The 13543-nt window shown below is 36.1% G+C and overlaps 1 protein-coding gene across 3 annotated transcripts in view; it reads right to left on the reverse strand.

Annotated features, from left to right (window-relative positions):
- Positions 1-13543, reverse strand: part of VPS8 (VPS8 subunit of CORVET complex) — a 216251-nt gene that overhangs the window by 62536 nt on the left and 140172 nt on the right. For all 3 annotated transcript variants that reach the window (XM_076003376.1, XM_076003373.1, XM_076003368.1), the window contains exons 36-38: positions 9992-10139; positions 4360-4449; positions 662-704 (exon numbers count right to left, since the gene is read on the reverse strand). In XM_076003376.1, the coding sequence (XP_075859491.1) occupies positions 662-704; positions 4360-4449; positions 9992-10139 (281 nt within the window). The remainder of the gene's footprint in view (positions 1-661; positions 705-4359; positions 4450-9991; positions 10140-13543) is intronic.

The raw sequence follows: 13543 nt of genomic DNA on the forward strand, positions 1-13543 counted from the left end.
GGGCTAGGGGGTAGGGGAATGGGTGAGTTGTTGCTTAATGGGTAAAGATTTTCAGTTTGGGGGGATGGAACAATTTGGAGGTGGTTGTTGGTGATGATTGCACAATAATGTGAATGTACTTAATGCCACTGAACTATAAAAAATTATCAAAATGGCAAATTTTATGTTATGTATATTTTACCACAATTTTAAAAAATAATGTCAAGGAATATGATGGAAATTTTGTATCTGTCTGTGACAAAGCCACTCAAGATTCTAAAGTATCAAGTTTTAGTGCTTTGGGTTAAAATTCAGTATAGAAACATTGGTTGATTTGCTGTTTGGCACATTAAAATAATTTTCTAGGTGTTAGTTATGTATCTCATTTAAATGTACCCAAACCATAGGTAGAAAAATATAACCAAAAAGATAATTGATGAATGGTACCTAATTTTCTATATATTTTACTCCATTAACAATTAGCATCACAAAGCCACAATGGTTTATATGATTTTCTGCTATGAACTCTTAAAAACTAACTAGAATTTGAATCCATGTTGAAGTAGATAAACAGCAATTATGGAGATATGCCAATGCATTAATAAATGCAGCTTATTAAATAACATATTTTAAAACATTGAGTCCATGAGGAAAAAGTTATAAAATATACTCAAGAACTTACTTTCGCCTTGATGTGTTATTTCTTGAAGTTTGCTTTGTAGTCGCTAAAGAGATAAAAAGAATATAGGAGTTAAAAGGAACACTTTATATTTTTGCCCACCAAACATACATACATATGTATTTTTGTAGAGACAGGTTCTTGCTATGTTGTCAAGGTTAGTATTGAACTCCTGGCTTCAAGCAATCTTCCCGCCTCGGCCTCCCAAAGTGCTGTGATTACAGGCATAAGCTACTACACTGGGCCCCACCAAATATTTGAATTAACATATTTTAAAGGTAAAACCCTCCAAACACACAAGGTTATTAAGACTGGTCCCTTAGTGTCATTCAGAAGTATACCCTTGTGTTTATACAAAGTATAATTAGCTGTATGGGAAGAGACCCAGAAGACCAAGTACCACTTATTCTGCCCCACTTCTGCTTCTGTTATACCACCACACAATCATCATTGGTAATCTTTAGGCACAGTAATGAGGATTAGGATTTAGGGGAACCTGTGGCCTTCCAGATGTGGCCTTTTGACTGAATCCAATTTCAAAAGGCTGTACTTAGGATCTAGAGGGCCATATGTGGCCTTATGGCCGCAGGTTCCCCACCCCTGAATGCTTTGGATAAGGGACTAAAACTCACACTGAATTGTGAGAAAAGAGGGTGGGTTAGGTAGGTGGGAATAAAATGAGCATGACAAGTCTATCATAGTGTAGGGTACAGGCTTGGGTGTGAAGTCTCCTAAATATGCAGTTGTAGTATCTACTATTTTACTAAATTCTAGCTCCTTAGACACACTTAACTGATATTCCAATTGCTTCTTAATATGCATTGAAGTTGACCCTAATATATACCTTCTACCCAAAATTTGTTCCTTTTCTTGGGGTTCTTTATATGCTAAACATCATAGAATTTTAGATCAGATTTTTAGCTGATAAGCTATAAATAAGCTTATAAGTTACAATCAGCAACTACTCTCTTACTCACCTCATACCATATGTGAATGGTTGATAACTTCTCTAATCTACTCCCCTTCTCTCTATATCACCACTCCCACACCCAGTTCAAGCCCTCATCAACTCACACTTGTACCATTGCAATGGTCTCCCAAGTTTCTCTGCTTTCAGTTTTACCTCTCCCTTCTCTACATCCCACCCCCCATTCTCCCAGTCACCAGAGCAGTCTTCATGAAACAAACATCAAGTCAGTTCTTTGCTTAAAAACCTTTACATGATCCCATGTGACAAGAGGGTAAATCACAATTCTTTAATGTGTCCTATAAAAATCTGTCCAAATCTGCTCATAGCCTATTTCTAGCCTACCCTGCCAATATATTGCACAGCTAAGTCCTGGTAAAGCTGCTGGTGCCCCCAGTCGTCCGTATTTCCTTATATTCCCGAGCCTGTGGAATGATGGCCTCACTTCCCAGGAGGCTCTCCTGCTTCTCCTTCCCTCATCTATGCCAGGAATACTTTTACTTGTTCTTTATAACTAGGTCCATGGTATCTTCAACAAATAAATTGCAAGGAAAAAAGAGATGGAGGGGTAATTTACAGATTAAAAGAGATTAAGAGCCTACATGAAGCCTGTAGTGATTATTCTTCCTGCCCTATTTTAGAATCACATGGCTAGAAAGAAACTAGAACCCAATATAGAACATTTTTTTGATATAAATAGGATATCCCTAATCTGTTCCTAGCAAGATGGTAATATTAAAAAAAAAACAAACCTGATATATCATTTCACACCCATCAGGATGACTACTATCAAAAACAAAAACAAAAACAAACCCAGAAGATAAGTGTTGGCAAGAATGTGGAAAAATTGGAACCCTTGCATATTACTGCAGGGAATGTAAAATGGCACAGCTGCTATGGAAAATAGTATGGCAGTTCTTCAAAAAATTAAAAATAGAATTACTCTTTGATCCAGGAATGCTACTTCTGAGTACATACCCAAAAGAAATAAAAGTAGAGACTCAAAAAGATATTTGTACAACCATGTTCATGGCAGCATTATCCACAATGGGGTGGAAGCAACCCAACTGTCCATCAAAGGATGAATGGGCAAATAAGATGGGATGTATACATATAATGAAATATAATTCAGCATAAAAAGGAAAAAATTCTAAGATGTGCTACAACATGGATAAACCTTGAAGAAATGCTAAGTAAAATAAGGCAGACACAAACAATTACTGTTTGATTTCACTTATATGAGGCACATGGAATAGCTATTAATAAATCCATAGAATCAGAAAGCAGAATGGTATAGAGCTAGAGCCCATTCTACTAAGTATCACAAGAATAGAAAAACAAGCACCACATGTACTCACCTTCAAATTGGTGAGTACATGTGGTGTAAACTGATCAACACTTATGTGCACATATAGTGGTGTTATGTGATCAACATGTAGTGTTAACCGATCAACATGTGGTGTTAACTGATCAACACTTATGTGCACATATAGTAGTAACATTCATTGGGTGTCGGGCAGGTGGAGGGGAGTGGAGGGGATGGATATATTCACACCTAATGTGTATGGTGTGCACCATCTGGGGGATGGACATGCTTAAAGCTCTGACTCAGGTGGGGCAAAGGCAATATACGTAACCTAAACATTTATATCCCTGTAATATTCTGAAATTTAAAAAAAGCAAGAAAGAAAGCAGAATGGTGGTTTCTAGGGATTGGGAGTGAGTTACAGAATAGGGAATAATTGTTTAATGGGTACAGAGTTTCAGAATGGGAGGTTGAAAATGTTCTGAAGATGAATGGCAGTGATGATTATGCATTAATGCCACTATAGCTAATGTCACTGAACTATATACTTAAAAATGGTTAATATGGTAATCTTTATGTTGTTTATTTTATAATAATTTTTGATGGAAAAAAGTTTTTTAAAAAAATTTATTGAACAGAAAGTACTGGTGAGAATGCAGAGCAAGCAAAATTCTTACACATTATTGTTGGAGTATAAAATGGTACCACCACTTTGGGAAGAGGTTTGACAGTTTCTTATAAAATTATCCTATGACTCAGCAATTCCATTCCTTGATATTTACTCAAGGGAAATGAAAACGTTTGTGTGCAAAAAGACCTGTACAAGATTGATCATAGCAGCTTTATTCATAATAGCCAAAAACTAGAAGCAGCCCAGATGTCCATCAACAGGAGAATGGATAAACAATCCACTGTACATTCATACAATTAAATACTACTCAGCAATAAAAGGACAAAACTACCAATAAATGCAATAAGAGAGATAAATCTGAAAAACATTATGCTAAGTGAAAGAAGAAATACATAAAGAATATCTACTGAATGGTGAAAAAATCAGAAGAGTAGCTTTTTCTGGGAGGGTGATAAGGAGGGAGCAGGGGCTGACTGAAAGAGAAGGGAGGAACTTTCTGAGGTGAAGGTAATGATCTCTACCTTGTTAGGGACTTGGGTTACATAGACATATACATTTGTTAAAAACTCATCAAATGGTACACTGAAAATGTGTTTTTTACTGTATGTAAATTTTACCTTAAAAAAAAAGTATTATAAAGAAATACTGAACTCTAGTCAATAATAAGCATGATAAAAATATCCAGAGGTAAAATGTATTACTGTCTGCAACTTGGAAACATAAAAAAGTAAAATGGATTGATGAATGGCTAGAGGGACAGACAGAAATAAGACAAAGCAAATGCAGTAAACTATTACCTCTAACATTATTAAAAAGGCACCATGAATATCTCCTTTCTTTTCTAATAGATAAGCAGTGGCTTCATGAAGTTGATACTTCTGAGTAATCTAGGAGAAAAAAAGAAAAGATAAACATTTTTGTTCATGAATCTTGTTTGTGGGTGGGACAATCCCATTGGGGATGAAAAACCACATGATAATAAATAATGAATTCACACTTTAGTAGTATGCCACTTTACAGTATAATACATATACAATACTTGACTTTCTAGTCTTATACTGGCTCATATGGTATTTCTAACTGGACCAAATTCATTCATTTTTTTCACTTATTTATTTTAAAAAATTGTTACACACCTGAACAAGGTATATCCACTGGAGAAAAGCTAACACATACACATGAATAATAATAAACTAGAAACCTACCACGTGTAATTATACACAAATATTTAGAACAGAATGACAATGAAAACACTACATATCAACTTGTGAGATCTTAATAAAAAATAGCAGACTAAAAATTTCTAATTAGTAAAACAGAAATACCAGTTAAACTAAGAAGATAAAAGAAAGTACAGAAAATGACAGAAAGCAAACTATAGAGAGATTTAACAAACTCCAGCATAGATTTTTTGGAAAGATTAATATAGTAGAAAAAAACTTTCTTAGAAGAAAAGAGAGGCACAAATAGCACATTAGCAGTTTAATAGATCAAAGGAAAAGAACACATGAAAATAGCAATAAATGCAGGAAAAGCATTTGGTAAAACGAAGCACCCATTCATGACAAAAACAAAAACAAAACAAAACATTCTTACCTAAACTGAGGCTAGAATTTCTTAACTTAATGAAAGTTATCTATCAAAATTCTATAATAAATGCCATATTTAATGTAAAATATTAGATATGTTCTAATCAGGACATAATGTTTTAAATCAGGAACAAGGTTAGAAGGCACACTATTACTGCTTCTATTTAACAATATCCTAGAGCTCCTAGCCATCTGTTAAAAGAAAGACAAAACTATAAGACTGGAATGAAAGAAATCCCTGCCATTATTATCAGAAAACATTATTGTCATAAAAAATCTTGAACCTGGCCAGGTGAGGTGGATCACGCCTGTAATCCCATTACTTTGGGAGGTGGAGGCAGGAAGATCACTTGAGGTCAAGGGATCAAGATCAGAGTGGTCAACATAGCAGGACCCCGTTTCTACAAAAAATTAAATAATTAGCCAGGCATGGTGGCATGTGCCACTAGTCCCAGCTACTTGGGAGGCTGAGGAAAAAGGATTGTTTGAGCCCAGGAATTTGAGGCTGCAGTGAGCTATGATCATGCCACTGCACTCCAGTCTGGGTAACATAGTGAGACTCTCTTAAAAAAATAATCTAGAAATTATTTAAACTAAAAAAGAATTTGGCCTGATTGCTAGATATAAAACAATATACAAAAATTACTAACATTCTAATATATCAGCAGCTATCAATAAAATATAGGCTATCTCAAAAAATCTCCTTGCACAATGTTAACAAAACTATATAGTATCTGTGAACAAATTTAATATGTGCAGAAGCCATATATACCAAGAGCATAAAAGGCATTTTAAAAAAGCAATCATACTCCTAAATGAGAAGAATCAATACCACAGAGATGTCAATTCTCCCTGAATTGGTCTATAAATTCAATGTATTTTTTAATCAAAATTCCAGAGGGTTTGATTCTTTTAAAGGAATTTGACAATGAGATCTCTGAATTGATATGGAATAATAAGAGGCCAAAAGTAGATAAAACATATCAAAGAAAAAGAATAAGGAGGGAGAATTCTTTTTCCAAATAATAAGCCTATTGAAAGCTGTAGTAATTAAAATGTGTGGTACAAGTATACCGAAAGACAACCAAAGGAACAGAACAGAACCCACAAACAGATCCATGTACATTTGGGAGTCTGGCATATAGCAGTACGGCATTAAAATGAGTGAGAAAAGAATAATAAAATGCCACATGGACTATTAGCCATCATGTGGAAAAAAGGATATAAATTCCTCCTTGATCAGCCTACAGAAATAAATTCCAGAAAGATTAAAAGCCTAAATGTAAGAAGCTAAACTATAAAACTTATATAAAAGAATATCTTTATGTCATCAGAATAGGAAAGGAAATAAGACACACACACACACACATGCACTCACACGCACACACACATTTTCATTTGAAAACAGGAGGAAATAAGGGAAGAGGATCAGGCAATGAGTATGCTAAAGCTACTTGAATTGCTATTTAGCCCATTACGTTTTATGGCACAACAGGACTATCCAATCATCAGTTTCTGTAAACAAGAGCTTGAACTTTTCCTTTCAATATTTTTACTACGTTCCTTTTTCCAGGCTTATTGAGTTGGCTAGAATTTCTATAAAGCTTGATTAATAATAATTTCTATAAAGCTGACTTTAATAGAATAAATGGGGAAGCAGTTTATCAGAGCAATTCAGAGCTTGTACTATGGAATCAGACTACCCGAGTTCAATAGCAGGCATTACCACTTACTAGATATAACCTCATGCAAGTTAACTTCATATGTAAGTATCCATTTTGCTTTTAATTATCACTTTGGCCCAATGAATTACCGTTATTTTACAGTGACTTGTGATTCTATTTTGATCAACTGTTTTGAACCTTTGACATATTTGACAGGCTTCCCAAAATCAAATTTCAAATTCTAAAATTAAGTCTTTTTAACCTCAAACTGACTTTGGGATGTTCCAGAGGTCTCTGAGGCATCCAAAAGAGAGATAATAAACCAGTTTATTTGATATGTTAAATCATACAGGAAACACTGTCAAGTAGAAATGATGTTTAGGCTGGGCATGGTGGTTCATGCCTCTAATCTCAGCATTTTGGAAGGCCAAGGTGGAAGGATCACTTGAGACGAGGAGTTCAAGACCAGCCTAGGCAACATAATGAGACCCTGTCACTACAAAAAAATTTAAAAAATTAGCCAGATGTGGTGGTGCATGCCTGTAGTCTCAACTACTTGCAAAGCTGAGGCAGGAGGACCACTTGAGCCCAGAAGTTTGATGCTACAGTTAGCTATGATGTCACTGCACTCCAGCCCAGATAACAGAGTAAGACCCTGTCTAAAAAAGCAAAATAAAAAGAAATGTTGTTTTACCTTCTTTGCATTATATTTGTAAGGATACATTATTAATAAGTGCTCCAAAATTATATGAGATTCCTAGAAGTCTGATATGTCTTGGTATGTATTATCAGTCATATTTTGAGTTATTATATTAAATTGTTATAGGCCACATAAAATAACCAAATTTCCTTGACAATTGGGTCTTTAACCATGGCCATTTTAAATCTTGTCCAGAGTTATTTGCTTTATTTTGGTGCTTTTTCCCCCCTGAAAGATCTTTGCAAACCCTAAAGTGTTGCATCTTTAAGGAGGCTCATGGAAAAGACCACAACAAGTACTCCTGAATACAGGTGTCTGACAACTTTGAGACTATACCACCGTAATGGACAAAAATTTCCCAAAAACAAGGGACTCATAAAGTTGTTCTGACCCAACATCAAGCAAAACAAAAATTAATTACATGGGATTAAAGTGAGTTTTTAATGACTTTTTTGTTTGAAATATTGCTGATCCTTTTTACTTTTTATTTTCTAGAATTAACCAAAACCTCTTTTTGTGTGTATGCATGGGTAATCAAAGTTTCACAATAATTTGGTAAAGTACACTTTCGTAAGCAAAACTGAAACATTTACACTTCTGTCCACCTCATTCTATCCTCAAATACAAACTATTTGTGAGTATTCTTATTCCACAGCAATATAGTTATTTGTATAAGTTCAATGAGAATTTGTTCTCTTTGTGGCAGGACAGTTGGAAACACAGGTTACAATACCAAGGCTTTGACTGTGATGTCATATTTTCAGATATAACCAGACTAGTTTAAGGAACTAAGCTTAATTTTAAGAGGTCAATAAAGCCCTTGGAAAAACTGGCCTGGTACTTTGTCTACATGGTACCCTTACAAGGTTCCCAGCCTTGGAGTAAGTAAAGAATGTTCCTTTTTGACAGTCCCAGGAACCTCAGAATATTTTGGGAACCTCAAGAAAAGAGGAATTTACACAGGTACTACAGGTTAAATCTGATAGTGAGTCCATGGCTTGGCTTTCTAACCTGGAGAAGCTTTTAATGGTCTAATCTGGGAGTCCTTATAAATCCTAGCTGAGCAGATTTTAAAAAGAATCTATTTGGTCAATCACTATTTTTACAGTACTTATATAAATAATCAGGCCAAATATAATGAGCCTACCCTTATTTTGCATATAAATTGGATTTACTGTGATTATGTTTGGTAAAAATGGGGAACCTAGAGAGAGAAAAAAATTATGTTTCAGAAAAAAACTATAGTATACTTGTTATTAGATTCTAGGTCATTGTTTTTCAGATTTTATAATTTATCTGCAATTTGGACTAAATCCTGAATTTTTGATTTCCTCTAATATCTGACTGTAACTCTTCAAACTAATAATTTGAAATTTTTCTGACTTGGAATCCCTGAAATTGAATTGTGTTTTTCCTGAAATCCTGTAAACTAATGTTAGACAACTTTATATAAACTTCAGAAAAATCACCACCACAACTTATTTATGGACAGAAAATTCACAGCAACACCAGATTCAAATTGCAATCCAGGACAATCTGTCAGATTGTCACTGCCTACTTCCACCCAACTGTAGACACTTCAAACACAAACCTAGAAACCTCAGCTAGATGCCCTCCAGATTCAGAGACAAGCTTATAGACTACTCCAAACATTAACCTTTGTTATTTTTATGTGAACTTCAATAGAAATCCACTTCTGAAATGAAATGCAACTATTTAACTGAACTGACCTATTTTCACAACTAAGTGACTGATTCAATAAGATATGGAACAATGTATCCAACTTTGTTCCTTTCTACTTGTTCTAATGTATGTTTCTCTCCCCCTTTGTCAATCTCTTACCTTAAAATCTCTAACTCAAATCTCTCCAAAGCTACCAAATTGGCTTTTAATATGTGAAACTTTCTAAAAGTAAAGTTTCAAAGGAGGGAACGAAGGAAACCAAAATATTTCTCCCCCCAGTACTGAGTATTATTAAGTTAAAGACACTGAAAATGCAGGGGATCACTCTGCCTCACAGCAGGACAGAAATCCTCACTTACCAGAGACACCACTCTTTTATTGGCTCAGAGAAGGCACTGGCAGGCACCAGAGAAATCTGAGAACAGATTTTACCATCCTCCCACATTTTCCCACCTTTCACAAGACTGGAACTGATCTTGCCTCTGTTTTGTCACTATGGGATTTACGGCTGTTTGTTAAAATAATATTTAAGCGAGGTCCCTAAGCCACTGCCTTGAGAGAGACTTCTGAACTGAGATCTCTTCCACGTGATAGGTACAACACACGTCAATAAACTTCTGCTGATTTTTTCTTGCTAATCTGACTTTTGTTTTCAGGAAAGTGTCTCAACTAAGAACTTATGAGGGTTAAAAATGAAATTATATTTTTCCCCCTCACTTTGCTCATTTGTCAAATGAGAAATGTTAAGGAAGAGTTTACTCTTATCTTGTCTACACTGTTGGTCTTATCTTACCTGAATAGTTTCTTCTAGGCGATAGCACTCAAGAACTTGCAGCGTCTCTATAACTTGGTTTGGGTTGAACTGACACGACAGCTCAATGAACTGCTCTGTGATACAGGGAGATATCTGCAGCGATTCTTGATTTACATGAATACCTTCCCTAAAAATATAAAAGGTAAGAGAATACTAAATTACAGAATTATTTAATCACATCTATAATTAAAGGCTACAGGTAAAAAGTATATTATGTTAAAACCAGACTACCTTCTAGTCAAGCAAAAATGTGAAGTGAAAGTCCTGGTGTTACTTAGGTTATTTGGGCAAACTATACATTACATCAGAGGCATTCTCTAAGAAGCAATATTTCTCAGGTTACATTGAAAAATTAAGGAAATAACATTTAGTTGAGACTCTTCTAACTCAGACCAAATGTTATACTTTGCTCTAAAAGAAACAAGAAAACCCACCCAATTCAGTCTAAACAATTACTAAACCATCTTCTAGTCTCAATAACTGCCTCTTCTATATGTCCCTCATAGAATCAATCACATCACATTGCAATTACCTCTTTAATTATCTGTCTTCTCTAAAAGACTACAAACTTTATGAAGGTAGGCACCATGCATCTTCTCACTAATGAATTTTTGAAGCCAACCAGTGTCTTGCATGTTGTAAGGGCTAATTTTTTGATTACTGTCAAAACAAATTAAAAAGTGATGAATAGTAAGACATACCATATTTTTGCGTCCATCTGCCTTTTATGCCAGCTACTCACAAAGCCCACTATTCATAAGGCCTACACAAAAGCTTTGGAAGCAGAGTATTAACTTCATCATGCTGGATACTCAACTACTGGTGGCCAAAAGGAACTGCTTAGGAAATCAATTGTTGCTCTTTGGAGACCTAAGAATCATCTTCTCTCTAGTTTCAAAATAAGTCAGTTCCTTCTGAGAGTCCTATCTTCCCTTCAGAATTCCTCAACTAAAGCTCCTTATATAAAGAAGTGGAAGAGGGACAATAAAATACAAAAATGATTGCTTGGGAAACTAGCCTTCTGAGAAAAGAGTAAAGCAGACAGTTTAAAGCAGTAGTTTCCAGCTTTTCAGATACCACAGCACACAGAAAACGGCGATATCTGTAAGGCCCACTGGAGTGAAGATTGCTCACACGGGACTCTGGGGGCCCCAAGAGCCAAGGGGATCAGTCTCTAAGCACATCTGTAGCCCTGTGCAGTACACCAAGAGGCACAGGGTGGGAATCTCTGGACTCCAAAAAGAATGATTTGGATTTTGTAATTATTCTATAAATGATGTTAAGTAGCACTCCGATTTTTACTAATAAGAGGTTTGAATTATAGAAGAAGGGATGATATTTAGACATAGGGCATTTTTGCAAATTAGCTTATGATACTCAGTCCTAACCAGAGGTTGAGTGATAAACCAAGTTCTGCTCTTTGGGGCTTTCAAGACCTGCTGACGGGCTACTTCTGTATCTCCTCAAGTTGGCTGTGAATTACAAAAATGAAGTTTTAAGTTTTGTTTTTTGTTTTATGGTATCTCACAACTGCCTTTAAAATATGCAATTTTGTTCAGTGACTGGCTATTCTCTATGTATACCACCACCTTAGTTTTTACCACATAACTTGAAAATTATCTGTTTAAGTGTCTGTGTCTCCAACTATATACTATAATCCCAGGACAGCAAACACTGTTGTATTCATCGTTTCCCCAGCACTAACACAGCCTTGGCACATAATAAATGGAGCTCAGGAAATACACGTTGAATTGAACTGAACTGACCAGAACAGTATACTGGACTGTCTGCAAACAGAGAGAAATGCAGAACAGGTGGAAATACAGAATAGAGGGGTCAAAGTTTCAGGGACTAGGGTTATAATATCAGAGACAGCTAGGAATAAATCCTGTCAGAAAGCCCTGCAAGGAGAAATTAGAGGCAGCACGGGATAAATCCAGGGAAATGGTAGTTCTCTATATGTGACTATGATACTGTGATATAATAACAAATATATATATGGTCTCTGCCCCTGGTTCCTGGCACACAGATCCTAAAACCCTTGGTGTTTCTGAAGTGGTAACTGTTTTTTCCATTTGCCAGTGAGAGGACAGAGGGCTGGGGGCTGCTCCTGGACAGCTTCAGGATGGGGGCTGGTTGCTAGGGGAGCCAACCATGTGAGTAGAGGGTTGGAACTTTCAGTCCCACCTCACATACCTCTGCAGAGGGGGGAGGGGTTGAGTCGATCACCAATGGCCAATGATGTAATCAATTGTGCCTGCACGATAAAGTCTCCATGAAAGCCCAAAGGACAGGGTTTGGGGAGCTTTTGGATTTCTAAACACGGAGATGCCTGGAGGGCAGTGCGCCTCCGTGCCCTTTCCTACATGCCTTGCTCTGTGCATCTCTGCTACCTGGCTGCTCATCTGTATCCTCTGTAACATCCTTAAAATAAACCAGTAAATATAAGTAAGGTGTTTCCCTGAATTGTGTGAGCTATTCTAGCAAATTAATTGCACCTGAGGAAGGGGTCAAGGGATTCCGATTTATAGATAGTCAGAAGCACAGATTGTAACCTGGAGTCTGTGCTTTGGCATCTGAAATGGGGTGGGTAGCCTTGTGGAACAAAGGCCTTAACCTGTGGGATCTGACACTAACTACAGGTAGATAGAGTCAGAACTGAGTTAAACTGGAGGGCGCCCAGTGGGAACCCACTAGAGAACTGCTTGGTAAGTGTGTGTGGGAAAAGTTCCCATACACATTTTGGTGACCAGAGCAGTTTGGTTTTTCCTATTATCAGAAGGATCAAGGTTGTGTCTCAAGGGAACAGTATTAGGCAAAAGAGAATGGGAATGTTAACCAATGTTTCTCCACATTCAGGCGAGCCAGTGTTCTTTATAGATGTTTATGCCATATTGTAGGTAGTGTTAGTATTTTATCTATATTAGATTTCTGTTAGTGTATCTTATAAATGCAAGACTATGGAGCAAATTAAGGTTGGACATAAGCATGAATCACAGTATTTAATTCTTCTCAGAACATCTATTGACAGAACCATTTGTAAAAACTGAAGTTGTGAATATGCATCAAACCAAGCAAATTACCCAAATGAATAGATTTTGATGCATTCATTTGTGGGGGAAATAATGTGTCTGATGAGAAATGATTGGAAAACATCAACAGAACCAAAACTTTAATAAATAAGCTGTAGCATTAATGAATTTACATCCATTTCTGACTGTTGCTTATCAGCCTTGCACATAAATACAATTTGATAGATCCTGTTCCCAGAGCTATTTCTGTTAGTCTTCTATTAACTACCCATTTTACCACATACCCACTGCTAACTTCAATGGCCATCAAAATGTATTTTAGACTTAAACCTTATCTACTCTTTGGGGAATCTCTATTTTAACAATAGCACTAGCTAAAAGAATATAGACGTTTAAATATATGTAAAAGGGAGAAAAATCTAAATTTTAAAACTTTTAGAAGAAAGCATATGTGTGCCTTCTCCCTCTCCCACTCTCATGTCCTCTCTCTCTCTCTCTC

The sequence above is a fragment of the Microcebus murinus genome, chromosome 1 (assembly GCF_040939455.1).
Source record: "Microcebus murinus isolate Inina chromosome 1, M.murinus_Inina_mat1.0, whole genome shotgun sequence".
Taxonomy (NCBI): domain Eukaryota; kingdom Metazoa; phylum Chordata; class Mammalia; order Primates; family Cheirogaleidae; genus Microcebus; species Microcebus murinus.